Source organism: Scyliorhinus torazame, chromosome 29, assembly GCF_047496885.1.
Source record: "Scyliorhinus torazame isolate Kashiwa2021f chromosome 29, sScyTor2.1, whole genome shotgun sequence".
Lineage (NCBI taxonomy): Eukaryota > Metazoa > Chordata > Chondrichthyes > Carcharhiniformes > Scyliorhinidae > Scyliorhinus > Scyliorhinus torazame.
The window spans coordinates 38,366,959-38,383,311 of NC_092735.1; the positions used below are offsets into that span (position 1 = coordinate 38,366,959).

Below are 16,353 nucleotides of genomic sequence, written 5' to 3' on the forward strand. Positions count from 1 at the left end.
TGTCAGAGAGTCAGTACTGAGGGAGTGCCGCACTGTCAGAGGGTCAGTACTGAGGGAGTGCTGCACCGTCAGAGGGTCTGTACTGAGGGAGTGCCGCACTGTCAGAGGGTCAGTACTGAGGGAGTGCTGAACTGTCAGAGGGTCAGTACTGAGGGAGTGCTGCACTGTCAGAGGGTCAGTACTGAGGGAGTGCTGCACTGTCAGAGGGTCAGTACTGAGGGAGTGCCGCACTGTCAGAGGGTCAGTACTGAGGGAGTGCTGCACTGACAGAAGGTCAGTACTGAGAGAGCACCGCGCTGTCAGAGAGCAGTACTGAGGGAGTGTCGCACTGTCAGAGGGTCAGTACTGAGGGTGTGCTGCACTGTCAGAGGATCAGTACTGAGGGAGCGCTGCACCGTCAGAGGGTCAGTACTCAGGGAGTGCCGCACTGTCAGAGGGTCAGTACTCAGGGTGTGCCGCACTGTCAGAGGGTTAGTACTGAGGGAGTGCCGCACTGTCAGAGGGTCAGTACTGAGGGAGTGCCGCACTGTCAGAGGGTCAGTACTGAGGGAGTGCCGCACTGTCAGAGGGACAGTACTGAGGGAGTGTTGCACTGTCAGAGGGTCAGTACTGAGGGAGTGCTGCACTGTCAGAGGGTCAGTACTGAGGGAGTGCCGCACTGTTAAAGGGTCAGTACTGAGGGAGCGCCGCACTGTCAGAGGGTCAGTACTGAGGGAGTTCCGCACTGTTAAAGGGTCAGTACTGAGGGAGCGCCGCACTGTCAGAGGGTCAGTACTGAGGGAGTGCTGCACTGTCAGAGGGTCAGTACTGAGGGAGTGCTGCACTGTCAGAGGGTCAGTACTGAGGGAGTGCCGCACTGTTAAAGGGTCAGTACTGAGGGAGCGCCGCACTGTCAGAGGGTCAGTACTGAGGGAGTGCTGCACTGTCAGAGGGTCAGTACTGAGGGAGTGCCGCACTGTTAAAGGGTCAGTACTGAGGGAGCGCCGCACTGTCAGAGGGTCAGTACTGAGGGAGTGCTGCACTGTCAGAGGGTCAGTACTGAGGGAGTGCCGCACTGTTAAAGGGTCAGTACTGAGGGAGCGCCGCACTGTCAGAGGGTCAGTACTGAGGGAGTGCTGCACTGTCAGAGGGTCAGTACTGAGGGAGTGCCGCACTGTTAAAGGGTCAGTACTGAGGGAGCGCCGCACTGTCAGAGGGTCAGTACTGAGGGAGTGCTGCACTGTCAGAGGGTCAGTACTGAGGGAGCGCCGCACTGTCAGAAGTGCTGCCTTTGTGGTGAGCTGTTTAATCGAAGCCCCTTTGGTCTCGCAGGGGAATTGAAATGTTTGAGAGGAAGGGGACTCTCTCTGGCATCCTGCCCCATATTTGTCACTCATCGACTCCACTAAAATAATGACCGATCAGGTCCTAATATTGTGGCAGTTAGTGGGATCTTGCTGTGTACATTTGGCTTTGGTGTTTCCCAGTTCACCACGGTGCTCACACAGCCGACAGAAAAAAGCAATTCCTTGGCTGAAAGGTCGTTCAGATTGGGGCCGGGGTCGTCCGCTCACCGTGCCCGTTTCCTGGTGCGGCGCCCCCCACACCCACCCCCCAGCCCGCCTTCAGCGGGATCCTCCCTGCCGGCAGCCAGCCAATGGGGTTTCCCATTGTGGGCACCCCCACGCCGCGGGGGAATCCGCGGGCGAGGGCGCGCTGCCGGAGTGGCAGGGGATACCACCCGCGCGGAACCTAGCCCTCCATCTCAACACAAACCATCGACGTCTGAGCTGTTTGAGGCTAATGCAAAAAAATAACCTTCGAGCAGGACTAGCCGCCACGATGGATTGTCAGGGGAAGAGACCAATCAGCAATATCTTCCAATCCAGCCAATGAAACGTGTCATTCAGGCAAACGCACAACCACCTCAGCAACCAGGCTGAGGACCCAAGATTGGGTTTCATTCAGCACAAAACCTTAATCCTCTTGTGATAAATCAAATTCATAAATTGGCGGCAAACTTAAACCAGCCGAGATAAACCAGGGCGGAATAATGTGTCTGTTTTTAAAAACACGTTTTATTTTAATCCTGCGTTTGCTGTAGCTTTTCAACAGAAGTTAAACACGTTGAAATGTGCAGGAGATTGTTAAATGTGGGCCTGAGAACGTGGACATTCTGCCAGCGACGGAAAGACTCTCTCAGGAAGCTTGGCTCTGTGTGGGTGCTGGTGACCGGCTGATAAGATCGTAGACGCTGACACCTGACAAAATGCCAGGACTGAACTCGCAGTTTTAATGGGTTTTCTTGTGTTGACCTGCCAGTAACAGCACAATTCATAGCCTCTATCAGCAAATCATTGCGTCTTTATCGAGCCAATCAGCATCCAGACATCTCTAACTCCTTATTCAAATGCTACCTCCCGTATTTACTCAGCCGAGCCTCAGCATTGCTGCACAGATTACCCTGTGGCCCTCCACTGCACAGATATTTGAGCAAATAATCTAGGTTGACACTCTCGGTGCAGAGCCAGAGGGTCAGTACTGAGGGAGTGCCGCACTGTCAGAGGGTCAGTACTGAGGGAGTGCCGCACTGTCAGAGGGTCAGTACTGAGGGACGGCTGCACTGTCAGAGGGTCAGTACTGAGGGAGTGCCGCACTGTCAGAGGGTCAGTACTGAGGGAGTGCCGCACTGTCAGAGGGTCAGTACTGAGGGAGTGCCGCACTGTCAGAGGGTCAGTACTGAGGGAGTGCCGCACTGTCAGAGGGTCAGTACTGAGGGAGTGCCGCACTGTCAGAGGGTCAGTACTGAGGGAGTGCTGCACTGTCAGAGGGTCAGTACTGAGGGAGTGCCGCACTGTCAGAGGGTCAGTACTGAGGGAGTGCTGCACTGTCAGAGGGTCAGTACTGAGGGGGTGCGACACTGTCAGAGAGTCAGTACTGAGGGAGTGCTGCACTGTCAGAGGATCAGTACTGAGGGAGTGCTGCACTGTCAGAGGGTCAGTACTGAGGGAGTACTGGGAAAAAGAGGGGAAATCGACCGTGGCTATCTAAGGAAATAAGGGAGAGTATCAAATTGAAGGAAATAGCATACAAAGTAGCAAAGATCAGTGGGAGACTAGAGGACTGGGAAATCTTTAGGGGGCATCAGAAAGCCACTAAAAAAGCTATAAAGAAGAGTAAGATAGATTATGAGAGTAAACTTGCTCAGAATATAAAAACAGATAGTAAAAGTTTCTACAAATACATAAAACAAAAAAGAGTGGCTAAGGTAAATATTTGTCCTTTAGAGGATGAGAGGGGAGATTTAATAATGGGAGATGAGGAAATGGCTGAGGAACTGAACAGGTTTTTTGGGTCGGTCTTCACAGTGGAAGACACAAATAACATGCCAGTGACTGATGGAAATGAGTCTATGACAGGTGAGGACCTTGAGAGGATTGTTATCACCAAGGAGGTAGTGATGGGCAAGCTAATGGGGCTAAAGGTAGACAAGTCTCCTGGACCTGATGGAATGCATCCCAGAGTGCTAAAAGAGATGGCTAGGGTAATTGCAAATGCACTAGTGATAATTTACCAAAATTCACTAGTCTCTGGGGTGGTCCTGGCGGATTGGAAATTAGCAAACGTGACACCACTGTTTAAAAGAGGAGGTAGGCAGAAAGCGGGTAATTATAGGCCATTGAGCTTAACTTCGGTAGTAGGGAAGATGCTGGAATCTATCATCAAGGAACAAATAGCGAGGCATCTGGATGGAAATTGTCCCATTGGGCAGACGCAGCATGGCTTCATAAAGGGCAGGTCGTGCCTAACTAATTTAGTGGAATTTTTTGAGGACATTAACAGTGCGGTAGATAACGGGGAGCCAATGGATGTGGTATATCTGGATTTCCAGAAAGCCTTTGACAAGGTGCCACACAAAAGGTTGCTGCATAAGATAAAGATGCATGGCATTAAGGGGAAAGTAGTAGCATGGATAGAGGATTGGTTAATTAATAGAAAGCAAAGAGTGGGGATTAATGGGTGTTCTCTGGTTGGCAATCAGTAGCTAGTGGTGTCCCTCAGGGATCAGTGTTGGGCCCACAACTGTTCACAATTTACATAGATGATTTGGAGTTGGGGACCAAGGGCAATGTGTCCAAGTTTGCAGACGACACTAAGATAAGCGGTAAAGCAAAAAGTGCAAAAAGTCAGAGAGTCAGTACTGAGGGAGTGCTGCACTGTCAGAGGGTCAGTACTGAGGGAGTGCTGCACTGTCAGAGGGTCAGTACTGAGGGAGTGCCGCACTGTTTGAAGTCCTAGTTTTTAGATGAGGTGTTAAACTCAGACTCCATTTGATCTCTCAGGTCGAGGAGAAAGATCGCATGGCCACTATTTCCAAGGAGAGCAGTGAAGCCCTCTCCTGACAACCCGCACATATTTATCCCAGATAATGTCACTAAAACAGATGAACTGGTCATTATGACAGTGTTGCCTGTGGGAACTTGCTGTACATAAATTTCCTGCCATGTTTCCTACATTATGACTACAACTGGATTTCAAAAGTACTTCATTGACCTTAACGCTCTTTATGTTGTTGTAATGTTGTGAAAGGCGCCATACTAATGCAGTTTCTTGCTGATGGTTCTCAGCTGTTCCTGGCAGTGACACATTATTCTGTATTCAACAGGTGACCTCGTGGCTTTGAAGAACACAAAGTTTGTGTTGAAGGAAGGCGTGTGCTACAAAGTGAAAATACACTTCAAAGTCAGTCTCACATTCTTTCATTTCCTTATTTGGCATTGATTGGTTTGTGTCACTCACCGCAGACTCAGCTCCCCTCAAAGCCATGCGTCTCTCCTCCAATCCCAGCCTATCCTGAAGCCAGGAAGAGGCTATTCAGCCACTCGAGCGAGCTCTGTAATTTTATTGGAGCTCGGTTGAGCTCTTTCCACATCATTTCTGTCATGTTATGTACTCTGGGATAACACAGGCTGCAACTGGATGCCGCTTTAACCAAAAGTTACTGCAGACCTTGAAGTTAGTTCAATCTGATTTATTGAACCAGTAGCATAGTTAGCACAGTTCTCTTTGAGTTCGACTCTCTGCTAACCTCAGTGTGGTTACTGTGCCTGACTGAACCAGACTAGCTCTTCGCCACGTGCTGGAGGTGTGATACTGTACATACACCCTGACTCACTCTGTAGATGTTCATCAGTGGAAAGAGGCGGAGAGTGAGCGCCTCGTGCCTTTGATAGTGAGATATCACCCCTGAGTGTCCTGCCTGCTCATTGGTCATGTCCTGTTCTCTGTGTTCATTAGCTGCCTGTCTGTGCCTGTCTGTATATCATTATCTGCATGTCTGCATATCATGACAAATTCAAATCCTTTGTTATTGGACACACCTTGATTAGATCACCCTTTAATCGTGTACAGATCACATCTTAATCTTCTAGGAACATAGGAACAGGAGTGGGCCATTCAGCCCCTCAAGCCTGTCCCACCATTTAATGAGATCATGGCTAATCTGTGACCTAACGCCACACACCTGCCTTGGCCCCATATCCCTTAATATCTTTGCCCAACAAAAATCTATCTCAGATTTAAAATAAACTGTTTAAGCTTCAGCTGCTGTGTGTGTGGGAGAGAATTCCAAAACGCTACCACCTTTGAGTGAAGAAGTTCTTCCCAACATCTCTCCTGAACGATCTGGCCCTAATGTTTAGACTGTGCCCCCGAGTTTTAGAATCTCCAACCAGTGGGAATAGTTTATCTTTACCTACCCTGTCTTTCCTTGTTAGTATCTTAAATACTTCGATCTGATCACCCCTAACCTTATAAATTCTAGCAGAAACAGGCCTAAATTGTGTAATCTCTCCTCATAACTTAACCCCTTTAGTCCAGGTATCATTCTTGTAAACCTACCTTGCTCTCCCTCCAAGGCCAAAATCTCCTTCCTAAGGTGTGGTGCCCAGAACTGCTCACGGTGACTCCAAGTGGGGCCTAACCAGGGTTTTGTAAAGCTGCAGCTTTGTCTTTATATTCCAGTCCTCTATTGACTGCGGACCTTTTCTCAACTATTCCCGAAGACAAGAGAGGACGAAACTCTACCCTCCGAGTCCAGCCAATCCCTGCAGATGGTCAATGTTCAGTCTTCAACCTGATTTTATTTCAAACTGTTTGATGGGGACAGTGTAGAGAGAGTTTTACTCTGTATCTAACCCCGTGCTGTACCTGTCCTGGGAGTGTTTGATGGGGACAGTGTAGAGGGAGCTTTACTCTGTATCTAACCCCATGCTGTACCTGTCCTGGGAGTGTTTGATGGGGACAGTGTAGAGAGAGTTTTACTCTGTATCTAACCCCGTGCTGTACCTGTCCTGGGTGTGTTTGATGGGGACAGTGTAGAGAGAGTTTTACTCTGTATCTAACCCCGTGCGGTACCTGTCCTGGGAGTGTTTGATGGGGACAGTGTAGAGGGAGCTTTACTCTGTATCTAACCTCGTGCTGTACCTGTCCTGGGAGTGTTTGATGGGGACTGTGTAGAGAGAGCTTTACTCAATTGATAAAATGGAAAAGAAACTGGAATAAATAATGTCCGAGTTGAATTCACTCTCCAGGACTCAGCAGAGTTTCTGAGTCTTGTTTTATTCCATGAATATTTTTACGGACTTCAGTGAGAACTAAAATCTTTTCCTTTTCTAGGTGAATAAAGAAATAGTTTCAGGATTGAAATATGTCGCAACCACCTACAGGAAGGGGATAAAAGGTGAGCCGAGCGAGGAATGAGACATATTGCAGTTCGCCATCACGGTCTGTGACTGCGCTCAGTCACAATTAATATTTATTCCCACTAACGTCACTGAGTGATATCTGTAACAGTCTTTATCTGGTGTTATTACTGGGAGCCGGTTAATAAACCTGTTCCACTGTGTGTGGCTATGTTACTGTGCTCATTATAATAATAATCTTTATTATTGTCACAAGTAGGCTTACATTAACACTGCGATGAAGTTACTGTGAAAATCCCCTCGTCGTCACATTCCGGCGCCTGTTCGGGTCACAGAGGGAGAATTCAGAATGTCCAATTCACCTAACAAGCACGTCTTTCGGGACTTGTGGGAGGAAACCGGAGCACCCGGAGGAAACCCACTCAGACACGGGGAGAAAGTGCAGACTCCGCACAGATAGTGACCCAAGCCGGGAATCGAACCTGGGACCCTGGCGCTCTGAAGCCACAGTGCTAACCACTGTGCTACCGTGCCGCCCAGAAGGACGAACGCAGTCAGTAGGATTTGAACCTGCATGGTTTCCACTCCCTCAAGAATTTTTAAACTCAGAATTACATCAGCGGAGCAGTCGTTTGGAATTCACGGAACCCGAGTTAAAACGGACCCCAGTTGGACACATAGCCTTTGGCCATCTTATTACATTAATGTGGTTGAAGGCTTCCGGTTGCGGCTATGCTGAGCTAAGTCGCACGTTCGGCAGCTCCCGCCAGAAACGGACTTTTGGGCTCTTTTGAGGGGCCCCAGCGGCATTTGTTCGACGGTTCCCAATGTGGGAAGGTGACAGTACGATTTCCCCGGCACTGAATGGATTGGACCAGGAGTGGAGCGGTGAAAAAAATTATTCTGGTACAGTGAAAGGTGCGAGGGAGGAAAGCCAAGATGGCGGCGGGTGGAGACCAGGCAGCGTGGGCACAAGGGCAGCAGGAGTTTCTCAAGCGCTGCTTCACGGAATTGAAAGCAGAGCTGCTGGAGCCGATGAAGGCTTCGATTGACAAGCTGGTTAAGACCCAGAAGGCCCAAGGGGCGGCGATCCGGGAGGTGCGGCAGAAGGCCTCGGAGAATGAGGACGGGATATTGGGCCTGGCGGTGAAGGTGGAGGCGCACGAGGCGCTGCATAAGAAATGGCAGGAGAAGTTCGAGGACATGGAGAATCGGTCGAGGAGGAAGAATCTGCGGATTCTGGGTCTCCCGGAGGGAGTGGAGGGGTCGGATGCTGGAGCATACGTGGTCACGATGCTGAACACGTTGATGGGTGCGTGTGCCTTCCCGAGGCCCCTGGAGCTGGATGGGGCTCACCGATTCCTGGCGGGGAGGCCCAAATCTAACGAGCCGCCGCGGGCGGTATTGGTGCGGTTCCACCGCTTGGTGGACAGGGAGTGTGTCCTAAGATGGGCAAAAAAGGAGCGGAGCAGCAGGTGGGAGTATGCAGAGGTCCGTATATACCAGGACTGGAGCGCGGAGGTGGCCAAGAAGAGGGCCGGGTACAATCGGGCTAAGGCGGTTCTGCATCAGAAGGGGGTGAAATTCGGGATGCTGCAGCCGGCGTGATTGTGGGTCACGTTTAAGGACCGGCACCATTACTTTGAGACGCCAGAGGAGGCGTGGACCTTTATTCAGGCCGAAAAGTTGGACACGGACTGAGGGTCGGTTGTGAGGGGAGGTCGCGGGGGGGGGCTACTGTGGTTACTGTGCTTTGGGGAATGTTCTTTTCTGTATTGTTTCCTTGGGTGCTGGGTGGGGTAGGGTGAATTGGTTCGAAGGGGGGGTTTTGTGAGAGTGTAGGCGTCGGTGGTTGGAAGGACGGGGCCCCGTTGGGGGGGGAGGGGAGATGGGAGGCCTGGGGTGGGGGAGCTGGGATTAGGCCACAAAAGGGAGATGCGCCAGTGAGGCGGGGCTGGTCTGATGGAAAGCGTGGGCTTTTTCCCGTGCTAGGGAAGGAAGGGGGCAGGGCCGGGGGGAAGGGCGGTGTTGGAGAGGAGCACCCGCTGATGGACAGGAGGGGGGAGTGGGGAGACTACCACACAGGGGGGTCGATGGAGTGGCCGGGGTCAGCAGGAGTCAGCTGACTTACGGGAGTGCTATGGGGGGAGCAATGCAGCTAGGGGGGGACCTAGCTTGGGACGGGGGGAGGAGGGTGGGGGGGGAGCTGTGTTGCTGCTGCATTGGTCAAAGGTGAGCTGGAGCTCGGAGAGAGAGGCGGGGCGGGGGTCTGCCGCTGGGGGGACTGGAGGGTGCGGGAGGCGCGGGCACGTGGCTGGCCTAGAAAAGGGGATGGCTAATCGGCAGGGGGGGGAGGTGCGGGTGCGGGAAGACGTATTTGAGGGTGGCAGATCAGGTCAGGCTGAGAAAGGGGTGGGTAGGGCAGGTTTTCCACTCGGGGTTGGACGCAAAGAATCGAGGGGTGGCGATTTTGGTGGGAAAGCGGGTGTCGTTTGAGGTGCTGGACATTGTGGCAGACAATGGAGGTAGGTACGTGATGGTGAGCGGTCAGCTGCAGGGGGTGTGGGTGGTATTAGTGAATGTATATGCCCCGAATTGGGACGATGCCGGATTTATGCGGCGCATGTTGGGCCGGATTCCGGACCTGGAGGCAGGGAGCTTGATAATGGGGGGGAGGGGGGGGGGGGACTTCAACACGGTACTGGATCCAGCATTGGACCACTCCAGGTCCAGGACGGGTAAGAGGCCGGCGGCGGCCAAGGTGCTGAGGGGGTTTATGGACCAGATGGGAGGAGTGGACCCATGGAGGTTTGTCAGGCCGGGGGCCAGGGAATTTTCTTTCTTTTCCCACGTCCGTAAAGCCTACTCCCGGATAGACTTCTTCGTTATGAGCAGGGCACTAATTCCGAGGTTGGTGGGCACAGAGTATTCGGCCATAGCCATCTCGACCATGCCCCGCATTGGGTGGAGCTGGAGCTAGGGGAGGAGAGGGACCAGCGCCCGCTGTGGCGCCTGGATGTGGGCTTGTTGGCGGATGAGGAGGTGAGCGGGCTGATCCGGGGGTGCATTGAAAGCTATCTAGAGGCTAACGATAATGGGGAGGTGCAGGTGAGGGTGGTCTGGGAGGCACTGATGGCGATGATTAGGGGAGAGCTAATCTCCACTAGGGCCCACAAGGAGAAGGAGAGGAGAGAGAGGGAGAGATTGGTGGGGGAGATTTTAAGGGTGGATAGGATGTATGCAGAGGTCCCCGAGGAGGGACTACTCAAAGAGCAACGGAACCTCCAGGCCGAATTCGACCTGTTGACCACCAAGAAGGCAGAGGTGCAGTGGGGGAAAGCGTAAGGGGCGGTGTATGAGGACGGGGAGAAGGCTAGATGGATGTTGGCACACCAGCTTCGGAAGCGGGAGGCAGTGAGGGAGATTGGGGGAGTTAGGGATAAAGGGGGGAACACGGTGCGGAGTGTGATGGGAATAAATGGGGTATTTAGAGACTTTTATGAGGGGCTGTATAGGTCTGAGCCCCCGACGGAGGAGAGGGGAGATGCGTCGATTTCTGGATCGGCTGAGGTTCCCGAGGGTGGAGGAGGAGCAGGTGGCTGGGCTTGGGGCACCGGTAGGGCTGGAGGAGCTGACTAAGGGGCTGGGGAGTATGCAGGCGGGGAAGGCACCGGGGCCAGATGGGTTCCCGGTGGAATTTTACCGGAAGTACATGGACCTGCTGGGCCCTCTATTAGTGAGGACTTTCAATGAGGTGAGGGAGGGGGGGCCCTACCCCCTGCGATGTCCAGGGCGCTGATCTCGCTGATCTTGAAACGGGAAAAGGACCCATTACAGTGTGGGTCGTATAGGCCAATCTCTCTCCTCAACGTGGACGCGAAGCTGTTAGAGAAGGTGTTGGCTACCAGAATTGAGGACTGTGTCCCGGGGGTGATTCACGAGGACCAGATGGGTTTTGTTAAGGGAAGGCAGCTGAATACCAATGTGCGGAGGCTCCTTAACGTAATCATGATGCCTACAGTGGAGGGGGAGGCGGAGATAGTGGTGGTGATGGATGCGGAGAAGACCTTTGATAGGGTGGAGTGGGGGTACCTCTGGGAAGTGTTGAGGAGGTTTAGGTTCGGGGAGGGGTTCATTAGTTGGGTTAGGCTACTTTACGAAGTCCCGGTGGCGAGTGTGGCCACGAATCGGAGGAGGTCGGAATACTTTCGGCTGTACCGGGGGACGAGGCAGGGGTGCCCCCTATCCCCCTTGCTATTTGCATTGGCAATTGAGCCTTTGGGTATGGCTCTAAGGGAGTCCAGGAACTGGAGGGGGCTGGTCCGGGGGGGGGGGGGGGGGGGGGAGGAACGCCGGGTTTCGTTGTATGCCGATGGCCTGTTCCTGTATGTGGCGGACCCAGTGGGGGGGATGCCGGAGGTGATGCGGATCCTCAGGAAGTTTGGGGACTTTTCCGGGTATAAGCTCAACGTGGGGAAGAGTGAGCTCTTCGTGGTACACCCAGGGGACCAGGGAAGGGGGATAGACGAGCTTCCACTGAAGAGGGCAGAAAGGAGTTTTCGGCACCTGGGGATCCAGGTGGCCAGGAGCTGGGGGGCCCTACACAAGCTCAACTTGACGAGGCTGGTGGAGCAGATGGAGGAGGAGTTTAAAAGGTGGGATATGCTGCCACTCTCCCTGGCGGGTAGGGTACAGTCGGTGAAGATGACGGTGCTCCCGAGGTTCCTTTTTATATTCCAGTGCCTCCCCATCCTGATCCCAAAGGCCTTTTTTGAGCGGGTCAGTAGGAGCATCATGGGATTCGTGTGGGCGAAAAAGACCCCGAGGGTGAGAAGGGTGTTTCTGGAGCGGAGTAGGGACAGAGGAGGGTTAGCGTTACCTAATCTGTGTGGGTACTACTGGGCTGCCAACGTGGTAATGATATGCAAGTGGGTAATGGAGGGTGAGGGGGCGGCATGGAAGAGGCTGGAGGTGGCATCCTGTGTGGGCATGAGTCTGGGAACGCTGGTGACAGCACAGCTGCCGCTCCCGCCGACTAGGTACACCACGGGTCCGGTGGTGGCGACGACTTTGAAAATTTGGGGGCAGTGGAGGCGTCACAGGGGTGAGGTAGAGACTTCGGTTTGGTCCCCGATCCGAGAGAACCATTGGTTCGTCCCGGGGAGAATGGATGGAGGGTTCCTGAGCTTGTACAGGGCAGGAATTAGAAGAATGGGAGACCTGTTTTTAGATGGGACGTTTGCGAGCTTAGGGGCGCTGGAGGAAAAGTTTGGGCTTCCCCTCCAGAAATGCCTTCAGGTACACGCAGGTAAGGGCGTTTGTAAGACGGCAGGTGAGGGAGTTCCCGCTGCTTCCAGCACTCAGGATCCAGGATAGGGTGCTCTCGGGGGTGTGGGTTGGAGAGGGCAGGGTCTCGGCGATCTACCAGGAGATGCAGGAGGAGGAGGAGACCTCGGTGGAGGAGCTAAAGGGTAAATGGGAGGAGGAGCTTGGGGAGGAGATAGACGAGGGTGTGTGGGCGGACGCCCTGGGTAGGGTTAATTCTTCCTCCTCTTGCGCCAGGCTTAGCCTGATACAGTTTAAGGTTCTTCACAGAGCGCATATGACAAAGGGCGAGGCTGAGCAGGTTCTTTGGGGTGGAAGACAGGTGTGGGAGGTGCTCGGGGAGCCCAGCAAATCATACCCATATGTTCTGGGCGTGCCCGGCGCTGGATGGGTTCTGGAGGGGTATTGGGAGGACGGTGTCTAAGGTGGTGAACACCCAGGTTAAGCCGAGTTGGGGGTTAGCACTATTTGGGGTATCAGACGAGCCGGGAGTGCAGGAGGCGAAAGGGAACGGTATTCTGGCCTTTGCGTCCCTGGTAGCCCGGCGGAGGATTCTGCTACAGTGGAAGGATGCGAGACCCCCGAGCGTGGATGCCTGGATCAGCGACATGGCAGGGTTCATTAAATTGGATAGGGTAAAATTTGCCTTGAGAGGGTCGGTACAAGGGTTCTTTAGGCGGTGGCAACCGTTCCTAAACTTTCTAGCGGGGCGTTAGGAGGTGGACAGCAGCAGCAGCAACCCAGAGCGGGTGGGGTGGGGGGGGGGGGGGGGGGGAGGAAGAAGGGGGGGTGTACTTTGTGTTTTCTACTGTGTTTATTATTGCTTAATGGGGGGGTTTGTATATTGGGGGAATTCGTGATGTAGTTGTGAGATGGTTATTTATGTGTTCTCTGTTTTTCTTTTTTCTGTAAGGGGGGGGGTTTGTTGAAAATATGTAAAAATTTGAAGAGAAATATTTCTAAAAAAAAATTAACGTGGTTGATTGGTCTGACCGGGTTAGTGTTAACAGGGGAGAGTGCCCAGCACCAACCAGACTGTGACCTAACACAACACAAGACCCCCACACGGGAGTCAGTTCAGTGTTGGACAGAACCCTGCTCAAAACAAGCACCGAGACAGTTCCCAGCTTCAACCATTTACTCTGTCTATGTACCTAGATCCTATAGTTAAAAAACATTGCACATCAAAGGGTCAGTACTGAGGGAGTGCTGCACTGTCAGAGGGTCAGTACTGAGGGAGTGCCGCACTGTCAGAGGGTCAGTACTGAGGGAGTGCTGCTCTGTCAGAGGGTCAGTACTGAGGGAGTGCTGCACTGTCAGAGGGTCAGTACTGAGGGAATGCCGCACTGTCAGAGGGTCAGTACTGAGGGAGTGCTGCACTGTCAGAGGGTCAGTACTGAGGGAGTGCTGCACTGTCAGAGGGTCAGTACTGAGGGAGTGCTGCACTGTCAGAGGGTCAGTACTGAGGGAGTGCTGCACTGTCAGTGGGTCAGTACTGAGGGTATGCCGCACTGTCAGAGGGTCAGTACTGAGGGAGTGCTGCATTGTCAGAGGGTCAGTACTGAGGGAGCGCCGCACTGTCAGAGGGTCAGTACTGAGGGAGTGCTGCACTGTCAGAGGGTCAGTACTGAGGGAGTGCTGCACTGTCAGAGGGTCAGTACTGAGGGAGTGCTACACTGTCAGAGGGTCAGTACTGAGGGAGTGCTGCATTGTCAGAGGGTCAGTACTGAGGGAGTGCCGCACTGTCAGAGGGTCAGTACTGAGGGCGTGCCGCACTGTCAGAGGGTCAGTACTGAGGGAGTGCCGCACTGTCAGAGGGTCAGTACTGAGGGAGTGCCGCACTGTCAGAGAGTCAGTACTGAGAGAGTGCTGCACTGTCAGAGAGTCAGTACTGAGGGAGTGCCGCACTGTCAGAGGGTCAGTACTGAGGGAGCGCCGCACTGTCAGAGGGTCAGTACTGAGGGAGTGCTGCACTGTCAGAGGGTCAGTACTGAGGGAGTGCCGCACTGTCAGAGGGTCAGTACTGAGGGAGCGCCGCACAGTCAGAGGGTCAGTACTGAGGGAGTGCTGCACTGTCAGATGGTCAGCACTGAGGGAGTGCCGCACTGTCAGAGGGTCAGCACTGAGGGCGGTGCCATTTTATGTACAACCACGGATCTCTGTACCCTCTCAGGTGGATGTAAAAAGATTCTAATGTTGTGATTTGCAGAAGACCAAGGGGGATCTCCCCAGTCTCCTGGATCAATATTCCTCCTGGAAGCAACATCACTCAACCTGATTATCAAGTGATTATTTGTTTGCTGTCTGTGGGATCTTGCTGTGTATAAATTGAATGCGAGACAATATAGGCGCTATCAAAATGCAATTTGACCCTTTCTCCTCTCTCTCACAGTGGATAAGATTGTGTGTATGGTGGGCAGCTACGGGCCACGCGCTGAGGAATACGAGTTTGTGTCCACGTCCGAGGAGACCCCGAAGGGGCTGATGGCGCGAGGCACCTACAGCATGAAATCTAACTTCACAGACGATGACAAGAGCGATCACCTGACCTGGGACTGGCTCCTGAGCCTTAAGAAGGAATGGAAGGAATGAACTGTACGAGAGAGAAAGAATGTTACTTCGAGTGCCGACTGCAACACCCAAATAAATCCACCCTCGCTATCTGCAAAGCTCCCTCAGCTCAGCCCAGCCTTGCCCAGCCCAGCCCAGCCCAGCCCAGCCCAGCTCAGCCCAGCCCAGCCCAGCCCAACCCAGCCCAACCCAGCTCAGCCCAGCCCAACCCAGCTCAGCCCAACCCAGCCCAGCCCAACCCAACCCAGCCCAGCCCAGCCCAGCCCAGCCCACCAGTCAGGGATCAGATGGTGGAAACAAAGACTGACGCTGTTGGGTGCAACGTTGGTCTTTACCTCCTCTCTACCTTCTCTCTTTCTTCTTATCCTTGCCCCTCTATCCGTCTCCTCTTTCTCCCTCCTCTCCCATTCTATCTCCTGCCTCTCTCCCTGTCGTGTCTCCGCCTTTTCTCTCTCCTCACATTTGTTGTCTCTCTCTCCCTCTGTCTATCTTGTAGCCTTCCCTTTCATTCTCTCTCACTTCATTCGTCCTCTTTCTCTCTCCTTTCTCTTTGCTCTCGCTCTCTCGCTCCCTTATGTTCCTGGACCTTATTCAGTGAAGTGATCTGAGAAACATACAAAGCTCAGCTTGTGCAATCGAGAATTCGATGATGGGATTGTGCCGAGACCCATCAACCTCCGGTATTGTTTAAGAAACATTTTTATTGAGGCATTTATAAATAATCATCAAAACAATCAAAACCAAGACCAGAAAGAGAGCAAACAGAAGATCGCATCATAACTAAATAAGTAACCAACAAGCCCCCCTCCCTGCCATGCCGCTCCCCCACCCTCTCTGCCTCCACCCATCAACATCTGTGACAATTTAATAAAGTAGTAACGATCTCTGAACTCTATTTCCCGCGGTGTCTCGGGCTGTTTGCTGATTTCTCTCTTACCTTGTAAATTACCAACATCCTTCGTCAGCAACATTACTGAAGTTGGGTTATTTTAAGATGGATTTACTCTCTGTTTATCTGATCTAATGTCTTTTTTCCACAGTAAATTAGATAACTCCCGCTTCATCTCTTGCTTTTAATTGCTTTAATAGTCAGGTTTGCTTGGCCGTTTGCATCTTTCTATTTCTATGTTTTCGAGATGGGTCAGAGGAGATTCACTGGACTGGGGTCCACGTGACGAGGGATTTCCTGCGGAGAGGTTGAAGCTGCCATTCCTCTGTTGTGGTGTGAGGCAACACGGAGAGACGGCGTTGAGTCACAGCGGTGATTTATTCACAAAGGAAGAACTCTGTGCCGGATTTTCCGTTTCAGCGGCTAAGTGCTGAAGTGTTGGGTGCTCTGAGACACAGACGAACCAACACGGTTGCGAATGGTACGACGCAGTTTTATTTCAAAGAACTATTAACATATTAAACTCTGGTACTCAGCACATGGTGAACCGCTGAGTGGCTGGCAATGAGGTCTGTGCCCTGAGCCCTCTCCTGCTCGGGTGCCCAGGAAGTGTCGTGTTCCCTGCTTTGTACTGTGTATGCTCTTGCCCGTGATTGGCTGTTGTGTTTTGTGTGTTGATTGGTCCGTTGATCTGTCCATCAGTATGTGTGTATGTATGTATGTGCTATGATGTTCACCTGAGTATCATGACAAGTGCTGGCCAAAACGACGAATTCCCGGGCGTTTTACGACGCTGAAATCGGCTCCAAACCCTCACCGATTCCGGGACGGGTGAGGGGCGATCAGCGGCGCCAAGCGATACTGCCGGCTCCTGCGCCGAAACAG

The 16,353-nt window shown here is 52.8% G+C and overlaps 1 protein-coding gene across 1 annotated transcript in view; it reads left to right on the top strand.

Annotated features, from left to right (window-relative positions):
* LOC140404078 (rho GDP-dissociation inhibitor 2-like) overlaps nt 1-15,636 on the top strand; it is a 47,535-nt gene extending 31,899 nt beyond the window's left edge. Inside the window, exons 4-6 of the mRNA XM_072492457.1 lie at nt 4,646-4,722; nt 6,658-6,721; nt 14,401-15,636. Coding sequence (XP_072348558.1) covers nt 4,646-4,722; nt 6,658-6,721; nt 14,401-14,600 — 341 coding nt within the window. The 3' untranslated portion in view covers nt 14,601-15,636. The remainder of the gene's footprint in view (nt 1-4,645; nt 4,723-6,657; nt 6,722-14,400) is intronic.
* Nucleotides 15,637-16,353: the final 717 nt, after the last annotated feature.